This window comes from Python bivittatus, unplaced genomic scaffold (assembly GCF_059951505.1).
Source record: "Python bivittatus isolate LINGU-HERP-01145 unplaced genomic scaffold, Pbiv_v1 ctg000330_np1212, whole genome shotgun sequence".
Taxonomy (NCBI): domain Eukaryota; kingdom Metazoa; phylum Chordata; class Lepidosauria; order Squamata; family Pythonidae; genus Python; species Python bivittatus.
In genome coordinates, this window is record NW_028277058.1 from 10,227,820 (window position 1) to 10,249,679 (window position 21,860).

At 34.5% G+C, this 21,860-nt stretch overlaps 1 protein-coding gene across 1 annotated transcript in view; it reads left to right on the forward strand.

Annotated features, from left to right (window-relative positions):
• LOC103056601 (uncharacterized) overlaps positions 1 to 21,860 on the forward strand; it is a 74,224-nt gene that overhangs the window by 23,593 nt on the left and 28,771 nt on the right. Inside the window, 10 exon segments of the mRNA XM_088141692.1 lie at positions 1,390 to 2,258; positions 2,260 to 2,308; positions 3,007 to 3,185; positions 4,711 to 4,839; positions 5,904 to 5,937; positions 8,108 to 8,249; positions 13,167 to 13,383; positions 14,312 to 14,495; positions 18,326 to 18,472; positions 20,645 to 21,601. Of these exon segments, the coding sequence (XP_087997818.1) occupies positions 1,390 to 2,258; positions 2,260 to 2,308; positions 3,007 to 3,185; positions 4,711 to 4,839; positions 5,904 to 5,937; positions 8,108 to 8,249; positions 13,167 to 13,383; positions 14,312 to 14,495; positions 18,326 to 18,472; positions 20,645 to 21,601 (2,907 nt within the window).

Genomic DNA, 21,860 nt, shown 5'->3' on the forward strand with positions numbered 1-21,860 from the left:
ACCTCTGGGAGCTTTATTTATAAAGATGCTCCTGGAAAGAACCTGTTAGTCACTTGCCCTGAAATTACCCTACTCAAACCAGGCAGCTTCCAGCTTGCAGGGTGAATTTTAGGAGCTTCCACTGGGAGCTGTTTCCATGTAGTTACTTTTCTAGGGAACAAAACTGAACTAACTCCTCCTCCAGCAGAACAGCTACAACTGAGCTGGGAAATTGGCATCTTGTAAAGTTTTTAGCTATACTATAAAATTATATTAAATGGTTTTGAGTTATGTTTTGCTGTGCTGTACCGCAGTGCTGCTAAAAGAAGTGTACTGTAGCTGTCAGTTTGATACCAGGCTAGAATTGGAAATTAGTGATTTCAAATTCAAGAATTTAAATAACTTGGTGCCAGGATACTTGAGAGAAAGTTTTCTCTTACACAGACCTGCCTGGCATCTACCATCATTATTCTGAAAGGTTATGCTATTGCTTGATTGTGCAACTACTATGGACATTAGTTTGAGATCAGCTTTGAAATGTCTTCTTTCTTTTGTCGCCCATTCTCTGGAGTACCCTCTAACCTTACCCCATCCCAAATGTGCTATACCTTGTTCAGTCTCAAATTAGAATTGTTATTTGCCTATGCATTTGAAGATTTAGTAGGATTATGGTCCTTTTAATAAGTAATGTTGATTATGATACATGATTATGCTTGTCTATATAGACGATAGTGGTTTTGTTATGCACTGAGTATACTATGTACATCAATAGCATGTACTTATCAAAATCATATTTAAACATAGATTTAATAAAATTTCTACATATCTATACAGGTATGCTCAGCAGTTGCAAAATATGACTTTTCATAGAATCCTAGCATTTGCTAACACTTCTAGTCCATTTGTACAGAATTGTGTTCAGTTTGGGAGGGCCAACTGTGAGATATTGGTTGAGTTAAAAAGAGGCTACGTGTTATTGGATGCTCCTATCGCATGGAAAATATCAGATATGTAGAGTGCTTATAATTGATTTGAGGATTATGACCTCCTATTTGTAGTAGAGAATCTGGCTCTGCTTTTTTCCAACTGCTCAGTACTTTTTTCCATAAGGTATTAGAGAGACACTGCTAGTTAGGATTTGACAAACTATTGTGAATATGCCATAACAAAAGTAAAAAAGCTATTTTAAGTTTAATTATGCTATACTGTAGTGGAATTCTCCTCTGAACATTTAAATTATGTATTTAATAAAAATATACAGTTGAAAAAAATAATTTGTAAACAAAAAACTTTTTTGTTACTCTTAAAATATTCTCAAAATCAAACCCTTTGTGACACTTATAACATAATTTTAACACACTGGTTTTTGTTTGTTAATTTTTTTTTTCTATCCATACTTGCTTGCATAAGGAAAAATGTCTGTTAGACACATCCAGCTCTATAGAAACATCAACACATGAAAAGCAGACTGACAAGGCTGAGATTGAATATGCTCATGATGAAAAGACAACTGAAGCACTCATTCACAGTGAAGAATCACATAATGAAAGCAGTCGTTTTGATTCAACACACTGGGAAGAAAGATATGAAAAAATGTGGGTTGCAAATGAAAAAAAGGAAGTCAAAGCAAATTTTAAGAGCATTACAGCAGAACTAAAACAGATGTTTGGTGAAATTAATGTTTATGAGAAAATCAGTAACACTTCAAGCAAAGGAAGATCACAGGATGGTTTCTGTTGTGCAACAGAAGGCATAAAAGAAACATCACTTCATCTACAAAAAATAATGGATATTCAAGGAAAGGGTGATATTAGAGATGTAAGGTCTGTCACTGCAGAAAGGGAATTAAATACTGATGACTGGAACACAAATAAGAACTTACTGTCTAATAATGCAATAGGAACAAAACCAAATATCAGTGAAGAAAGGAGTAACAATACAATTATACAGCTGAGAGCAGATGTGAGTGAAACTGCTACGGCTTCAGAAAAGCATCTTGAATGTTCAGTGCAAAGTCATGAAGACATTACTAAAGATACAATTTTTAAAACTATAGATGCTAAGCAACCAATTATAACCAACAACTTATATAAACATTTTAGTGTAACAAAAAATCCAAGTGAAGAAACTGAATACCATTTTAATAACAGTATCAACAGTTGTAAAGATACTGATATTGAAATTGGAAATAAAGTAAAATATCATAACCGAATCTGTCCTCAAATATCCAAAAAAAGTCTGGATGAAGAATTAGAAAATGATGTTGCAAGATTTAAAAACTTCAGTTTTCCTCGCTTTGGAGAAAGAAAAGACCCAGCTACAAAAACAGGTAGAGAAGTACCTGCTGCTTTTCATTCTTGCATCTTTCTTGCATTTCAGCCATCCTGTTCATTTCAGCTCTTCAGCATTTTTCTTTTAAAAAGCCTTTATATGTTGGCTTTATGTAATAATGCTGATGTGGATCTGGAAATAAATTATGTGTGTTTCTTGCATTTCCTTTTTATTTTAAGAGCATTCAGAAATTGAAGCATGATACAACAATTATCACAAAGACTCAAATGGCTGTTTACATAGGTGCAACTTCATTAACAAATGAATTGCACCACTTTTATACTAATTATAAATTTGATCCAAAATGTGAAAGTGGCTTCTGAACAGGTTCTTGCTTGATCTTTCCATTTCCTATCATGCTCACCTAACACTTTTTGCTCTGTATGAAACATTTCTTAGATTTAGTTTCTATCGTACAGTATTGTTGATCACTTTTCAAAATAATACCTGTTCTGTTAATAATAAAAATGTGCGTCTCTAATGCATTTTTCCTATCACTAATATATATGATTTTCCATTATTTCTGGTTATACCATACTAATTATTATTAATTTGCAACCATAGTGATGAGTGATTATTTTCTTTTCTAGGGCTGTCCTGGAATATTAAGCAAAAATCTGTAGTAGAACAAATAATTTCTTATTGATATTTTTATTGCCATTCTTAAAACAATAATGCAATACATCACTGTTTTAGATTGAAGAGGAAAAAATAAAAAAGGAATTGGAACTTGAAGGAAGAAAAATTGCTAATGCTGAGAAGTTGGCTGTGAGTAATGATGAGAAGGTAGAAGAAAAGCATTCAATAAGTGAAATCCAGCATATGACAGCAGAAAGTGTTTTCTCAGCAGATAGAAAGGAAGTAATTTGTCCAAGGTGAGTATAATAATAAAATTAAGTTGAATCTCTTCTTATATGAACTGACTTCTCAAATTTTTTATACACTATTGCAATATACTAATTTTTTTTTTGAAACTTTGCTGTTTTATTTTCAGCTATTTAAGACATACAATATTACTAATGTAGGATAAAGCATAGGTGATTGTCTTAATGCAGACCATTGGCTTATTAGATGATAAAATAACTTATTCAGTTATTTTATCATCTAATAATTCAAAGTAGTGGTTTTGGTACAGAATCTTTCAGCTGTGTGAATTCCATAAAGTGATTCTATTGCTAACACTTCTTCATCAATGCAGGAAGGCTTAATATCATCTACTATGATGGCCACAAATGAAACACCCTTCAACTGCTGCTTCATTTGATCTTTTATAAAAGTCAGTATAAAGTCAAACATTTCATTCAGGGCAATATTGAGAGATCAGGGAATGCTGTGGGTAAAATTCCAGGGCCAAGTCAATAGGTACTGCATGATCATGATATCCCATATCAGCACAGAGTTTGTATCACTCTTGACATGTTAGTTATGTTTTCACACGGACATAAGATGACCTTTATCCAACAGATCACTGATGTTTTCTCTACCCATTAATAGCTGTATAAGGTTGGATGCATCATAGCAATGCATCTTCTCTGTGAGATGCTCCAAATCTTCTATTTGCATTCAAGTTTTCCCACACCTAAGTAAACAGAAAATAATCTTTGGTCATAGAACCACACTGATATTCCTTTCTATTGCATCAGGAAAAAGAGAATGTTCTTTATGTTATGTTCATTCTGCTACAAAGATTTGTCTGGGCTAATCTTTTTGTCTTATGGCTTTATTTCATGTCAAATTTAGTCCTCTTATTTTCTTTTGGAATATTTTTCTTTTAACTGTGACTCAAGTTTTGTCATAGGACAGGAAGATGATCTTGAAGTAACCAGAATTCTTTCTGTGATCCAAGTAAAGGATATCTGTTGATTACAAAGATGCCAACGTTACAGTAGTCAAATTAATAGGAACTGTAAAAATAAGTATCCAGTTTCCTTCATTTGTGGCTCAAAGTCTTAAAGTATATTGTAATCAATATGGTATAATTTGACCAAGAGGCCATTGTACCTGTGTATCTGCTTTGCTGTGATGCCATTTGATCTATGTATCTTGATTTCCATGAGGTTCTTTAGTTTTAATGAATGATACACCTGTTCCAGATGAGAAGAATATTTCTGATTCTCTCATTATTCCAATAAGAATTCTAATGTGGGCTTCATTTAAGATTTTTTCCAGATGCATAGAACTATATGTCATTATATTGGTACAGTTAACCCTTTATTCAGTAGAATTTTGAATTCCTAAATCCAGTATGCTGTCAGATTAGAAACGTTGCCATTCTTTTGTTTATTTTTAATGATATGTCTTCATTTTTTTCTGCTTTAACTTCTTGGGGAATAAGATTATGTTAAAAGAATGATATTCAGTTATTTAATTTTTTATTTTTATTTTGGAAAAAAACTCCAGTTTAAAAGATACAAGAAAAAGTGAAAATAAAAGGCGGAATTCAAAGCAGAGAATCGATCAACAGCTCAGTGATAATCTACATCAGCCACAAGATGATAGCAGTTTGAGTGAAGCATCTCTTGAAGAAAGGTATGGGGCGGGTTCTTAGCCAAATACTTATGAAAGTTTTATAAGAATGCACCTTTGATCTGCATCCTCAGTGTCCTATACAGTAGCTATGCTCCCAAACTTGCATATAATTTCTTTGAGCCTAGAAGGCCAGCACATCATATATAAGCTGCAAAGATTTAAAAAAAGACAACTCCGACCAATCCATTTCTTAAATTTTGTAAACCGCCCAGGGTCGTTTCAATGAGATTGGCGGTGACAAATTTGATAGATAGATAGATAGATAGATAGATAGATAGATAGATAGATAGATAGATAGATAGATAGATAAATAGAGTCATGTTGGAAGTCTGCTTGGTAGTGGAAAGACCCATAGAGATTCATAGATATCTAGGCTGCACTTCTGCTGAGCTCTTAAGCTCATTAGATTCAGAATGGATGATCTAGGATTAGCAATTCTAAATTTTCAGAACTTTAGAATCAAAACTAGACAACCCTGTGACCTGTTGGGTCATCCTTTGAGAGCAGAATGAACATTAAATTTTAGGTTGAACATATTTTTTTTATCCGAGTGCTGGACAGTCCTGTGATCATCTAAGAAGAATATATATCATAAATAGAAAAATAATTGTAGTGGCAAACGAACTTCAATAAAAAATCAATATTTACTTATGTAAACAGATAAACAGAATGACCACAGGCAGGCCAAAAAGCAGTGGGAGTGGGAGCAACTTCCAACTTCGTGCCAGCTTCCCCATTGACTTTGCTTGTGGGAAGCTGGCAGGGAGTGTTGGAAATCAAGATCACATGACCGTGGGGATGCTGCAACAGCCACAACTTTGTGAATAAAATTATCTGAACATCATGGAAATTTCAATTCCGCATAAGTAATGGGTCCCAGAGTTTTTACGCATTCTTTAAGTTAGTGGATTTTAGGTATCTTGATTCAAAAATTGTTGCAGTATAATGCACCATTTGGGCTAACTTGAGAGTACAAACACAAACAGATAAACACAATGAGAGTTTTAGTAGTATATAAATACATTAAAATCTATCATAATATAAGTTTTATATTTATTTTCTAGATATCCAGCCAAATCTGTGAATGGAAAAAATAAGGTAGGATAGAAGACCTCCAAGGTCGCTTCCAAACCTATGATTCTATGATTCTGTGAAAACAAGCTTGCAAAATGTTGCCTCGATTTACTAATGTTTCTAAAACTTTGAAGTGAAAAGCACAGTGGGCCAATTTATGTTTGAGATTAATGACTAAGGTTTTTAGCAATGCTTTGATATGATGTATAATTTGATAAATCACAATTTGTCAGTCAGCTCATAAGCTACTATCCAAAACTATGGATTCTATATTTTGATTAGCTGTTACATGAAGATCAGTAAGCTATGGTTTGTTGTACCTCCACTATAACAAACACTGAAAAGACTGAAAATAGAATTACAGAGTAAGTTCTTGCTAGTGTTTTTTAAATATTCAGAATGTGACGGTGCAGACAGTTCTGTATGCCCCTAGGAGGGCACATATAACACCATTGTTACATGAGTTGCTTCTGGGTCCAATTCAAGGTGTTGGTCATCACCTTAAAGCCCTCTATGGCACAGGACCAGGTTATCTGAGGAGCCGTCTCGCCCCAGTAACTTCAGCCCGCCCCACTCAGTCCAGCAGAAGGGGCATGTTGCAGACCCCACTCAAGGAATTTCGATTGGTGGGATCTAGGCAGAGGGCCTTTTCTGCTGTGGCCCCTGCCCTATGGAACAATCTCCCTCCCGAGGTCCTGTGTGCCCCCACTCTCATGGTCTTCAGGAAAAGGGTGAAATCCTGGCTGCGCCAGAAGGCCTAGGGGCCGAATGGGGGCTTGCACCAGTGGAGGTGGCTTGTAGGGTGATTGACCTTGCCCCCCCATCATTAGTATTTATGTACAGGGTTTGTTGTTCAGATTTGATTTATAATGGATTATTTATTTAACTATTTATGGGGGGATTTTTAATTGTTGATGGGGTTTCTGATTTTAATTGTGAGCTGCGCAGAGTCACCCATTGGGGGGAGATGGGCAGCATATAAATTTAATAATTAATAAATAAATCAACCAACCAACCAACCAACCAAATTACCTCCCACAATTTCTGCCTCATTCCTGATTTTTATATCTATAGCAGAGATTGTAAGAGTGGTTCACAAAACCAAAATGTAATAGAATTAATACTGGAATTGATTTCAAAATTATAATATAAAGTAATAATATAGAAATGAACAGAATTAAGTGATACAGTTCCTGCTTAAAGTGTTCTTCAATCATAGAAAAACAAAACTCCTGTCTCTGGCCCATCTTAGAGACACTGTCTCCATCACCTTATCTCCAGATAAAGATAGGTGCTCCAAAAACATGAAATATTCATGTGTCTCCTGCTTTAGACCTATATATAATCAGAAATCAAAATTTATTGATTTCTAGTGATAGTGGTATCAGAATTCTCCAGTTTCTACCTGTGGTCCAGGATTGAATTTTCTTAGTTACATTCCTAAGCCTTGGACAGAGTTCTTTTGAGTGCTGTATGCAAATCTTCTACATTTCAAAGCATATAGTAGAGAATGAAGAAACATAAAGTTTTGTGGGAAGAAATGAAGGATTTTGGAAAGCAGGAACAATTGTATATCTGCCTACATGAATGTATGCTGCTGTTCATAGACTTAAGATAAAAAACTGGAACTAGGGAGAAAGTTATGGAATTAGAAAACATATTTTGGTAATAGTTCTATAGAAATAAATAACTATAATTCAAAGGGGCCATAACAGAAATTGGTGCCTTGGGGAAGCTCTGTAACTGACACCACCTGAAAAAATAGAAATGTGCATATCTGTCTGAAAATTCCTGAATAGGCAAGCCCTACCTTGCCTTCACTATCCAGGCAGAATGGTCAAACAGAAACAATTTAGAATGCAAAAGAACATAGCTCAAACATGGAAGCTTCCACAGAAAGCGACACATTAATTGCTTTGCATACTTTAGCATAAATGGTTTAGATGACGATTTAGGGCTAAAGTGTAGTCCTTTTTGCAGACTGAGATGTTGGTAGGTTCATGTGTCCTGGTTGTGATACAGGGGCAGTCGTAACATTTAGTGGATTTATTAGAAAGACTGTGCCATCTAATTAAACCAATTCCATATTTCTAAAATTTTCCTAGTAGAATCAAATGTTAATAAAAGAGAAATGAAGGACTATTTGATTTAGAATACAATCATGTTTAATTCTACTTATGTGTTTCATTTATAGCTTTATAGAGCATTGAGTATTACTAATGATCTGGATGACTTAACTCCATCTTCAGATTCAACTACAGAGGATATTGAGTTGCCTTCTTCCATTTACAAGGAAGCTATAGTGCTGATAGAACAACTTAGTTTTGATAGTAAAGGTGAGCATATTTGTTATTGTCAAACATAATTGTTTATTATTAATAGAAAATATGTTTTTGGGATATTTGCTTTTTATCAAGATTTATCAAGGTTTTTGTCTCATCAGTGTTCTCCAGATATATTCAATTACACTACACTATAGACATAATGAAAAAGAGACAACCATATAAAAATCCCAGCATTCCCAGCCAGCATGGTTATTGGCTGTACTGGCTGAAAATAATAGGTGCTATAGCCACATCTGGGAGAACCCATTTGAGAAAGTGTCCTAATGTGGATTTAGACTACAGATGCACTGAATATTAGTCATCATCATTTTCAGAAGCAAAAGGAAATATTTTGCAACTATCAAAGAGTATATTGAAAATAACAGTAGGTTTCTGTTCTGTTTTAATAGCAGCAAGGGAGTTATGTGGCTTACAGGTGTATCTTCTATTCACATAATTTATTAGGGACTTTGAACTTGCAGTTCCTCGGAGGGATCTAATATTATCCATTGCCATCTAATTATGTCAATAGGCATTTCCCTTTTTAAAACAAGATTTAAAGAATTGTAGTTAGAAAACACTTCCTCAGTTTTGGCAGATTTATTAAAATCAAAACCAGGGACTTATCTGTTGTGTCCAGAGTGATTGCTTGTCAAACAAAAGGAGCGTTATGTTTATGTTTGTTTTGTTTTTACAGTGCCAAAAGTATAGTCACTTTTTGCTAAATTCCAGACAGATAAGCACAGGGACTTATACAGAATAAGTAACTATGCCTCCAAATAACATTGTGTTGTATCCAAAACACTAAAATGTCATAGGCACGTGCCTTATTTAAATATCTGTTTGGTACTTGATAGCTGAATTTACAATTTCCACACATACTTCTCTAAATTTGAATCACTTTAAACCTCTTTGTGCCAGTGTATTTCACTCTATTCTGTAAAAGCATTTAAATGTTACCACAATTTGTGGTTTTCCACATTAGTTAATGAGAGAAGGTCATTAACAATTCTGATTTAGGCCATGAGTTGAACAGGTTTTGATTTGGTGTGAGCTGAAGAGTGATGTTTTTCAAAGAGAATCCAGTCAGCCTATAGAAGCATGTGTGTACACATGCTCAGAAAAGATAATGTAGCTATGCTTTAAGAACTTTTTAAACAAATTAATGAATAACATGACTTATTAAAACTGAGATTCTGATATAAATTGGAAACTATTGCCGAATAGCAATTATTATAGCAGACAGTAAAGCAAAGCATTGGGGAACTGGTTATTTTTTAAGTGACTATTAAAAATATAATTAAGCATGCTGTCCTAGACAGTGGGATGTGTAGAAGGCATTAATATGAGACAAACGTTCTGGAGTCCTGTGACAAGATGTACTTCTGGAAATTGCCAGACCACCCTCAAAGTTGTAGGGTCCAGAAAAAGTTTGGCTTTGTCTGAAGCAAAAGATAATGTTTCAAAATACTCTGGAACAATCTGTATTAAGATCAGCAATTTTGTAAATCCCGAAATGACACAAATAAAATCTTGTGTAAACTTGTCCCTTCCCCAGTTGGGGGCTGACAAGAGAGGTTCTACACCAACTGCTATTCTGTATAATATTGCCAAGAAGCATTTTCTTTGCTCCTGATCTCAGTCCTGTTGGAGGGAAAATACAGCCACAACCATAGATCTGAAAAAAAGGATCCCTTTGAAAAGGAAGAAATAGAGTTGGTGATGGGTGTTGTTGTGCTGCCAGTTCTGTATGGATTACGACTAGCACTTCTCCTGGAAGAAAATTTTGTTATGTTATCCAGCAAGGTCACAAATACAGTGGCCCAATTGCTAACTCGCTCAGGTATGCTAGCTTGGTAAAAGTAAGCTAATGAATATTGGAGAAAACCTTTTTGGTGTTACTGGCTTTTGCCTTACAAACTGGTCTCTCTCCATTACAAATAAATAAAGCATAAGGAATATAATGTAATATAATTACAATAATTATATTACTGTAATGTAATATAATTAATTTACCTTAACAAACAAAGTCACCTAAGATACTATGCTTGAATTTCAAATATATGTTAATATGGATAGATATTTGTGTATGTGTGTGGAGAGAGAGAAAGAAAGATTATTTACAGTAAATTGTAAAATGTTATATATATAAAATATATAAAAACAAAGTGAAGCCACACTGTTTCCCCAGTTATACTTTATTGGATACAAATATTTATACATTCTAGAAAATGAACGTACAAAGATAGTGAAAATGCCAGGTAACAATTAGAAGTACATTTTAGTCTGAAGAGACTAAAATATAAGTAAGAACGTTGACTAGAACTTTCTTTAGAATTTTATAAATGTTATATCTAGCAATAACTTCAATTTAATTCTGATATATTAATTATATTACTGAAAAGGAAATGATTCAAAGAGAAATATATATATTTACAAAATGGAAGATATATTTGAGAATCTCTGTTCCTGATAGACTAATTAAAGATAGCATTGAACCATTAACTCATAACTAAGTAGAATTTAAATAGATATTCCTAATCTGATCTGTCATGGTTGGGGAAACCCTCTTTAGTTAAATTTAATATCTATTAACGTTCTTCTTTTATTAATGGAAGTAGAGATAGAATAGAAATAGAAATCATCAGGAAAATTTAAATTGAATCCACCACTACTGAATAATGTTCTGTGAACTAATAAAGCCCCTGGAAATAAAATATCAATGATGCAATAAAAATAATAAAAGGGGTTAGTAACACCCATTGCTAACTAAGTATTATGTTTTAGTAGCTTTAATATTGCTACATTGGTAGTGGAAGACAAAGGACATGAATTCAGGTGAGATAAAGAAAAAGAGGCTTTCCCTCCCTATTTCTTGTGAAATATTGAATTAAATCCAACCAAATTATAAGGGAAATTATAGCAACTCTATAGTATAGAGTACAGAGTATACTATATAGTAACTCTAATTTTGCTTTATGCCAATAGAGGAAAGAGAAATCCACTAGTGGAGAAGCCAGCAAATCTATAATCCTGCCATTTCATCATTGACAGGAGGAACATAGCTGCTGCTTTTTCAATCACTATATGCAGTAAGGGGAAAAAACTATCCACCATAAAATTGAAATATAGTTTCTGCAAATGTCAGAATATATATTGATGTTGACTATCACAACTTCAAACATCTGGTTTTCCCATGTGTGCTAGCTGATCTTTCTGTTGGCATACCAGGAAATAACCAGTGGTAGAGAAAATAAATAGTGGTATAGGAGCAGTGCAGTTCAGAATTACATTCTCAGGAGATGGCGTTGTGTGCTCCAGCTGATTTGGTTGTTTTTGTTTTGTTATATTTTGATTATTTATTATGAATGTTTTATATGTGTTGCTATGACACACAGGATTTTTTCACATTTTATGTGTTGTGACCCCTAAAACAATACATAAATTTATATAACCCTCCCCAGGAATAATACTAGTTCAACTGATAATTAATTGTATGTATGTTTGTATGCATGCATATATTGGATATCAGTAGATGCCAGAAAAAATTAATTTCCAATTATGTGAGACTTTTTGCACTACACTCTAGAAACTTGAGATGCCAAGGCTCCTCACTCCTTTGTAGCTAACCAGGATTGATGGGATCTGAATTCCTCCCACACTTGGAAATTAACTGATATGGGGGGAAACCGCTATTGAAGCCACAATCCTGAGTATACTTTTGATAGTGCAGAAGCTGGCAAAACAGCCCTCAAGTAGTTACCACTTCAGCTGTGCACACCCTGTTGGGATGGGTAGCTGGACTTGCCTATCTCTTGGACAGAGCTGTCCCCTCTCATGTTTATGCTTGGCAACTCTGAGTTTACTTTTAAAAAAGCATCCAAAGCACAGAGGGAAAGGCAATGAGATGGGGAAAGCATCTTGGAAAAAGCCAAGGGAAGGAGTAAGAGAAAGAAGAAGAGAAGTGACCCAAGGAAGATACACAACTCTGGAAGTTGGAATATGGAGCTTGTTTTCATCCTAGGCTATCTGGTTGGCCCAGTTCTTTTAGTAGACTTGAGCAGGGTGATCTGACATATCTCCTAGAATTGACTCTGCAGTGGCTTTTCTGGACAGCCCTTCTATAATCTTGGACCAAGGATTTCCTGAAACAGGACTTGGATGCCCTTTGCTGTTATAGGAAGGTGACTTTGTCAACTTCAGGGTCCTCCAGAATATGTGAAGAGCTCTGCAGTTTGAATATCTGCAGAGATAGAGGGACTGGGAGAGTAGCACTAGCAGTGGTGGAAGTGGAGGAGCATGAAGTGCCAAAGCAACAAGGAAGGAGGGGGATGCTTCTGACATTTCATGAATCTGGCTCTTCAGTGAAATGGAAAATGAGTATGTGATTTCTGAGGAAGGTCTGTATTATGCTTCTATTGTCGTTATGGTAGCAAAAGTAGCCAAGCAAATGTACTGTTTCTACTAGGATCTATAAAGGATGATAAAGTTGGTGCTGCATGTTTTTTCTGGCTATGAGTAGGCCCCATTACCAGTGTCTGAACATCTTCTCCTTGTCAGCCATGCTCAGTGCATAATGCAAGTTACTTTCTTCCTGCCTTCCTCAGGAGTTAGAGCCCTTCAGACTCTTTGCTCTTCACACCCAGCCTTTCTACCCAAAGATTTGTGACACTCCACCTCCAGATTTGCTCATGATTCCCCCAGTTATTGTAATCCACATTTTGAGTATGTTTGTCCTAAAGCTCAATAAATCTGTTCATGTATTTTTAAAAAGTGCTTCTTTCTTAGTGACAGAGCCATTGGCTATTCCTTAGCTACCGCTAAGGAAAACCTTTGAGCACTTTTTCAGGAGTTGGTATGTGCCATTCTTCTTTTAATCAAATAGCATTTTGGATAAATAATGCTAACACATGGTATTTTTTTCCAAAGCAGATTCTGTAAGTCTCCTGAAAATTCAGAATATATTTCATGGATATGAACGACTAATTGAGCTTGAGAAGGGTCGTTATACTCAATTGCTTGAAAAAGTAAAAAAACTTGAAGATGAGAGAAATGAATGGCAAAAAATTCTGGAAGAAATGACAGAAATGAAATCTATATTGGATCATAAAAAAGTAGAATATGAAAGTGATGTCACCAGTCTCAGGTAAGAGCTTTTAAATAAATAGTTGATTCTGGTATAATTTACCCAACTTTTTTTTAAGTTAAAGAAACATTAAAGCAAGTAGAATGAATTAAATCAGATGATCTGTTTTTAAAAAAAAGAATAGTATTATAGGAATGCATAACAACATTTTGGTGCTTATAATTATTTCTGCTGAATTATTTGTTTTAGATTGGAGCAAGGTGCAACAGTAGCCCAGCATTCTGTATGGTTGTTAAACCGTGCAGCATTGCCTGAAATAAAATGAAAGTTTGAAATTATGATGAAAAATGTATCTGTTGCAATTAAATGACAGATTAAAAGATTGATTCACTGTTTTTAAACTCTTTTGTCATAATCCATATATCACGTTTTTTTAAGTGTAATTTATTTTATATCTACAATGAGCATATTAGGCTTCTTATAGCCTGATAAGTCCAGAACATCTGCACATTCTTCCTTTCTCAGGAAAACCCAACAGTGTGTGGTTAGTAATAGGATCAAAACATATATACCCTAACAAACTTAGAGATAAATCAGGTGCTAAACTAAACATAGTCAGTTGTCAAGATTTCTGTAACATAATTTTCCTTTCAATAAATATGGTTAAAGAAACTCTAAAAATCTTGCTTTTAGCTACTGAAACTAGCATTTTCAATTGTATAAAGATTACTGGAAGTCTTCATTATAACTGTTAGCTTCAATATCTACACTTCAGTTTGTCATATTTTCACTGTACTGATAATAGTTTGGCCAAATTGTGCAATCTCTGATTTTACATATGTGGCTCTATATGTATATGTGCAAACTTGCTAATTCAAACTGGAGCCAGAGCAGATAAGCAGTCTTAGTTCCATTTTACACATGTGTATCCTAGCTTTTTATATATTTATTGTTCAAATCTATCTTAAACGTTTACTCATGTATCCAGGTTTTCTTTGAAACAAGAGGAAGAAAAAAGAATGAGTGCTGAAATGCTATATGAGAAAAACCAAGAGCAGTTAAGGAAGAAAGAGGAGCAGTACTGTACGCAGATGGAAGAAAAACAACAGCTTGAATTAATGCTGAGAAGCCTAGAAATTGAGTTAAAAACACTCAAAAACCACCTGAAACAGGTTAGGTTAAATCAAAGCATTTTTTTAATTATGAAAATTAACATTTTCATATGTTTGTAATAATCAACTTTTCTTTAATAAATGTAATATACTTTTTAGAACATCTTGTACAGCATGTTTCCTGAAAAGGCCAGGGCTATCCTTCATAAGAGACAGTCTTTATCTGGGTAAATCCTTTGCTCATCAGCAAAAGACAAGCAGTATGAGTGTCAGCAAGTAATAGAATGAATATAAACAGCCTCTCTAAGACAGTGCACCTTCATGGCTACCCTGTTAACAGAAGGGGAGTGAAAAAGGGAGTATGAAGAAAGGGTGGAATTAAGGCAGAGGTTTTGTGAGAGTCCTAAACTAGTCTACATTTGTGGGAAATATTGCATGGTACTCATATTGATTTGCAGAAATAAGTTTTGTGGTAAGAGTCTTGCACTTTTTTTCCTTCATTCTAATATAAATTGACTTATATAGGTGGTCCTCATTTAATATCACTCATTCAATGACTGTTCAAACTTACATCAGCACTGAACAAGTGGTTGATTACGACTAGTCCTCAGAGTTCCAGCCATCACAGTGTCTCTGCAGTCATGTGATCACGATCTGGACACTCGGTGCCCATCTCACAATTATGATGTCGCAGCAAGCTGCAGTCACATGATCACAATTTTTGACTTTCCCTGCCAGCTTCCCACAAACAAGGTCAGTGGGGAAGCTGGCAGGAAGTCAGAAGTCATGGTCACGTGAGGTCCTCATTTAATAACCTGCTCTGACTACATATCTGACTGCAGAATTGCTGTCACTAAGCGGCATGGTCACATGATGTAATGCTTAGTGTCACTTAGCGACAGCAATTCTGGTCTCAATTGCCATCATTAACCAAGGACTACTGTAATGTGATTTTCAGAAGCGAGTCAATCTGGTAGTCAGCACCATATCTTGTGGCTATAAATTGAAATGTTTACCATTATTCCAAGATCTCTTTTCCTCATCAATCACTGCTAACTCTGATCCCATTTTTGGCACCAGTATGCATCACTTTACACTTGCTCATGTTGAATGACATCTGTCATTGTGACACCCAGTCCCCAGTCACCTAATGTGCAAATAACTCTTTGGAGCTCTTTGCAACCCATTATTGTTTTTACCACTCTGAACAATTTAATGACATGAGCAAATTTTGCCGTTTCACTAGTCACACCCATTTCCAGATCATTTATAAAAAGCACCAGCCTTAGGACAGAATCCTGGGGAATGCCACTAGTTATATCCCTCCATTGTAAGAAATGTCCCTTTACTCCTACTCATTGTTCACTATTCTTTACCCAGTTGCTTATCCAAACGAGGACCTGCCCTTTATATTCCATGGTGGTTAAGCTTCTTGAGAAGTCTTTGCTGAGGGAATTGATCAAAGGCTTTTTGAAAACCTAAGTAGATTATGTCTTCTGGCTCACCCTTATCCACATGTTTATTAATCCTAAAAAAAAAATAGTATATTTTAGTAGACAGGACCTTTCCTTAGTGAAGCCTTGTTGGGTATCCTTGAGCAAGGCCTGTGTCAACAGTGGTTGCTATTTTTATCTTTAATAGCAGTTTCCACTATCTTTCCCAGAACAGATGTGAAGATGGCAGGCCTATAATTTCCTGGATCTCCCCATGAGCCATTCTTAAAAATTGGAGTTATATTGGCCACCTTCCAGTTCTCAATAACAGAGGCTGACTGTAGAGATAGATTACATATTTTAGTTAGGAGGTCCACAATCTCAACATTAAGGTCTTTAATAACCCTTGGGTGGATGCCATCAAGGTCTGGTGATTTGTTCGTGTTCAATTTGTCAGTAAGGCCTAGAATAGAATAAATAGAAGCATACAATCAAGCACCCTGGGAGGATACATCAAAAATGTGGCAGAATGTCCCCAGAACAAAAGAGGGCCTTTCATTGAAAGTTTTCTTGTCACCTTGAAACAAACACTGCAGAGATTTAACCAGCTAAGGAATGTAAATGGTGAAGAAAATACTTCTCTTATTATTACAGCTGCCCTATGACATCCATTCTATGACAATATCTTATTCTCAATGAAATTCTTATTCTGGGAGATTTTCTGTTTGGTAGACCCAGTATCACCTTAGTTAGGAGCGTACACCACCTGGCATAAGCATGAAAACAAGATAAAAGGCTTTTGCATTATCCATGGTTTGCTTAGTATGCAGCAAAAAAAACAATACTCCTGAGAATAAGGACAAGTATTCCATTACAATGCACTTGACCAAAGTTACAAGTTTTGATTTAGGAGAAACATTAGAAGGCTAAAAGTAGGAGAAATTAAGCCCCATACCCATTCTGTCATATTTTGAAGTTTTCTTTTTTCCTTTTAAAAAACTAAAAATTAAGCAAATTTTGTTTATTTGGAAATGCAGATCTTTCTGATGCATTTTCCTTATAATCAAGAAAAAGCTTTGAGAACAAAAAGAAAATAGACTTAAAAGAATTTTAGTGACCTCATAATTACATAGAGGCATTATGTTGTTTATGATGTCAGCTGAAGCAAGGAGGTGTGGATATGGCAGTTCTGTAATAAGCAGTTTTGCAGCATCTATCCACATTTTAATGTTTTCACTCCTTAAACAACAGCAGGGGCATACTCTGCATGAATTCAATTTTAATAATTTTTTTTGTCCGCTGCTTCTTTCAATACTGAAGAAGCAGCAAATTTGAGGGTCTTTTGCTTAATATCTTGTCTGTTAAAGTGAGCAATAACTGCTTTGGTAGGATAGCATAATGAAGAATATTCAGGAGGCTCAAAAAATATATGGGCAACATCAAATCAAATTACTAAAAATGACGAATTGTTCAGATTACTTATAGAAGTATCATAATTGGGAGCTATGGAGGCTGAGGCAAACTACCAACTATATCCTGACTTTTCAGGAAGCTCTAATACTTTTAAACCTTTGGTCAGAAAAAACATACCTACTAGTTATCAAGGAAGTTTGCTTCCTAGCTTTTCCTTTTCTGTTCCCCCTGTGAAAGAAAATGGTTTAAAGAAGATTAATTTCCCACCAAGTACAATAGATGTAGGTTTTACTAAAACCCCTCAAGAGTTACAAGGCCTTGTGAATGCTGTTCGACAAATGGTAAGCTTGTTCTAAAATCAATATGCAGTCTTTTTCTTTCTTTTGTGATTTATTCAGAAGAATAAATACATTCTGAAAAAAATCTCCTCACCAGAAGTTGTGTTTTTTTCTTCTAAATGAAGGTGCTACATAAGATTGAAACTAATATTTTTCTGAAAATATAAGATTAAGCCTTCATCTTATACTCAATTATTTGTATTCAGTTTCTACTCATATTGTTAGCATGAATAAATGCTTGGTCAATTACTTTCATGGTTAAGACGACTTTGTGTACATGAGGTACCTATAAAGGACAGCCCCAGGACTAAAGTTGCTAGAGAAATTCAGTCTCACATTTTATTAAGCTGCAGATAATGGCTAACATATTACTGCCAAAATGACTGTTTATTAACAGTTTTTCTAATGTTGCTAGTAATTATTTTACATATGTCTAATTGTTAGTGTTATTTATCTATTTATTTGGTTGCTCTGTATAGCTGGCTTCTCAAAACAGCTCAGTTGGCAGTGTCTATATTACATATCTTACATTCTCCTCTGAATTAATACTTCCATTCCCTAAGTCCATGGCTATATACACAGACACAGTCTTGCCAGTTCAGTATAATATTCTATGCATCTAATTAAATGGCTTCTAGTTCATTAAAATATATGCCATAACAAATTGAATAGTTTGTTAGTTTGCTACAAATTGATATTTTTGTAGGTTGAAGAAGAACGTAATGAAACACAGAGACAGCTCTGTCAAGAACAAAATGCCAGAGCTCTACAAGAAGATATTTTAAATACCCATTTCTGGAGGCAGAAGGAATTAGAAGAAGAATCAAAGAAAGTAGCAACTAAATCCCCAGAGGTATCCACTTTGCCAAATATTTAAAAATATTGAAGTGCATATCAAGTATTTTCAATTGCATTGGCTACCAATCTGCTTCTGTCCCTAAATCAAAGTTCTGGCCATTACCTATAAAGCTCTATGTGGTTCAGCTCCCAGATACTACATAGGATGGGACTATCTCTCTCTGCCAGTTTGAACCCATCCTGTGTGTATGTCCAGGGAAGAGATGCTAAGGAATCTCATTCTATATGAGCGGAAGGGGCTGGAGGCCTTCTCAGTGCCTGCTCTATGCTTTGGAACACCTTGCCTCTTGAGGTATGTGGTCCCTCCCATTTATCGGCTGTTAAGAAGGCTCACAGATTTTTTTTTTTTTTGTACAAAATGTATGGACACTAAGGGTAATAGGATTGCTTTACTGATAGGTTCTATTAATTGGTAATTATTTGGGGGTTTTGTCCCTATATATTTGCATGTACTGTGTATTGGGGGGAGAGATTGTAAACCATCTTGAATATCTGAAGTCGGCAGGATATAATTTTATAAATAAATAAATAAATCTTCAACTGTGATCTACATTTAAACCATGCAGATCAGGGAGGATCAGTATTCATAACTAAGAATTCATCAAATTAATTATTTGTTTATATACAAAATCCCCCTTTACTCCATATGTTTTGATGTTGTTGTAATTTAGAGAACAATATAAGATAAAATATTTTTCAATTATTTAAGGGTGGAGCTGTTCATTTTATGGCCTCATTAGGTAGAAGCATGTGGCTGAATTTGTTCAGTCTTAGAAGACAAGCTGAGTCAAGATTGGTGAACCTTTGGGTAGGAGACTATCAGGGAATATTAACAATAGACTAGATTAGGGAACTAGAAAACATCTCATTAGATAACAGTGGCAAACATTTTTTCACTTTATTGCCAAGAGAACTGCATGGATGTCGCCATGAATTCACTAGCAGACAAGCTTGACCCAAATGAGACTTTTTCTTACCTTACAGTTCATTTTAGTCATTTTTTTTAAATATTCGTCCTAGATATTAAAACTTTGTGAGTATAATCTGCATGGAACACATTCACATAAATGTTAAAAAGGCACAATGTAAGACAAATTTGTTACTTGTTTTTTGTAGTTCTGTTCTCTCTCAATATCTGTAGACAGATCATGAGGTGGGTGGCTTTATAAATGTGGTTTATAAATAAATAAAACTTTGGTTGAGATTTTGAGAGGATTTTGTTTAAAAACAGACTTTCATTAAATAAAATAACACATTTTCCCATGCATTTCAAACATTCTAAAAAAATGCTGTTGTAATATTTATTACTCATATTTTGTGCTAAATTTATTATAGGCCTGCAATTGGTGGGTTCTAGATCAGGTATCATTGCTTCTTCTGTGCAAGGGATGATTATCTTTTCATTTCATTTGGTTTTCTCAATTGCATGAGGCATAAAACATACCTTCCATGAATGAGAAGCACTCTGTATCTGGGAAAGTATTTTTGGATGTAATTTTATTGTTAGTTCCAATATGGATAAATGCCAGAGGAAGCACCCACTTGGAACCAACTTCCTCTGGCATTTATCCATATTGGAACTAACAATAAAATTCCATCTAAAAATATACGTTATTTAGACATACGTTAACATATAAAGAGAATATTAACATCCTCTTTTCAACATGTATAATATATATACATGTTATAGATGTGGCCCTTTTAAAGAGATTTAAAAATAATGAAAGGTTGTTGTAACCTTTTCTCTTTAAATGATCTCAGTGATATACCAAAATTGATTAAAATTAGGAAAATTTGAAAGGGGTATACTATTTTGAAAAGAAAATACATAGTTGTCATACTATGACATACATGTTGTGCCATATAAAAATAAAAAGCAATTATTCAGAAAAAAAACTAACCAGGTTTCTGTTCTTGAAGTGTCTGATGAAAAGGCTAGAAAGCCACAAGCAGGATGCAAGTGTAACAGCACTTTCCATATCATCTCTTTTGGGACTGATACTGGGAGACATAATGTGTCTGATACTGGAGGTAATATTTAGCCATTCTGAGTATTACCTGTTAGTAACTTTTATCCAACGTAAATTTGTCTGATGTCCTAGAATATAGCTTACATCTCTGGATTCTATAAATTTATTTATTATCCTTCTGCTTATTAATTATTCAGATGACTGATAATCATGACCATGAAAAAGAATTATTACATAGAAATCAAATACTCCAAGATGAACTTGCTGTATTAAAATTAGAACTTGATCACATAAGGATTCGGCATCAGGAGGAAGAAAGCAAATATTTAGAAGAAAATGAAACTTTGAAAGAAAAAAACGAAGAACTTAAAAAAGAACTGAAACTAAATGAAGAAGCTTTGACTCAAACAGTTTTTCAGTACAATGGACAAATAAGTGTATCAAAAACAGAGATTGCAATGGTAACATCCAAATTGGAACATACAAAAGAAAATAAAGAAAGATTGGAAGTAGAACTGGATTCACTCCGTTCTCGTTTGAGTTCTGCTGTTCAGGAACTTGACCGTAGTCAGATAACAAAAAATGATCTTGAACGATTGCTTCAACGAGAACATGACGAATGGCTCCGCTCAAAAGACAAATTGAATCATGAGATATGTACTCTACGAGAAGCTAACAGTAGTATGTCTCAACAGTTAGGGAAAGCTGAAAGTAAAGCTAATAGTCTAGAAAATGAGCTTCACCATGTAACTCACAATCTCAGAGAAAAGAACTTGCTGTTAGATAGTATTCAAAGAGAACTAAACCAGGCACAGTGCCAAGTGAAAGAACAAGAAAATGCACAACAAATTGCAAAGGATCAAATAAACAAATACGTAATAAAACTCGAATCTATGCAAGAACGTTTAGCACAGCTCCAAAGTGAAAACCTCTTATTTCGACAACAGTTTGAAGATTTTCAGAACAAGGGCATTATCAAAGAAAAAGTAGTGACTGATGTTCAAGACAGATTTAATGATATTTTTAATAAACTAAGAGCTGATACTGAAAAACAAATTCAGATGATGGAAGAGAGAAATAAGGAATTAATCACAAAATGTAATAATTTAAAGGACCAAGTCATTAAATATGAAACAGAGAAAATAGACAGAGAGGTAAGCAGGATTTATGTTCTGTCAATTCCATTGATGCAATCATTTTTCAAGATGAAGATCTCTAAATTAAGCTCAGTTTTCCCTCAGATACACAATTAGTTGAATATGGTAATGATGGACTTTATAAGGAAGTAAAATATTGCAGTTTTATAACACAACTATTGGATTGTGTATATAAAATTAAGCACTCTTCAAAGTTATTTTAAATAATTAATCTTTGCATTCCTTCAGCTAGTAAATGGCTGTTCATTGCTTCAAT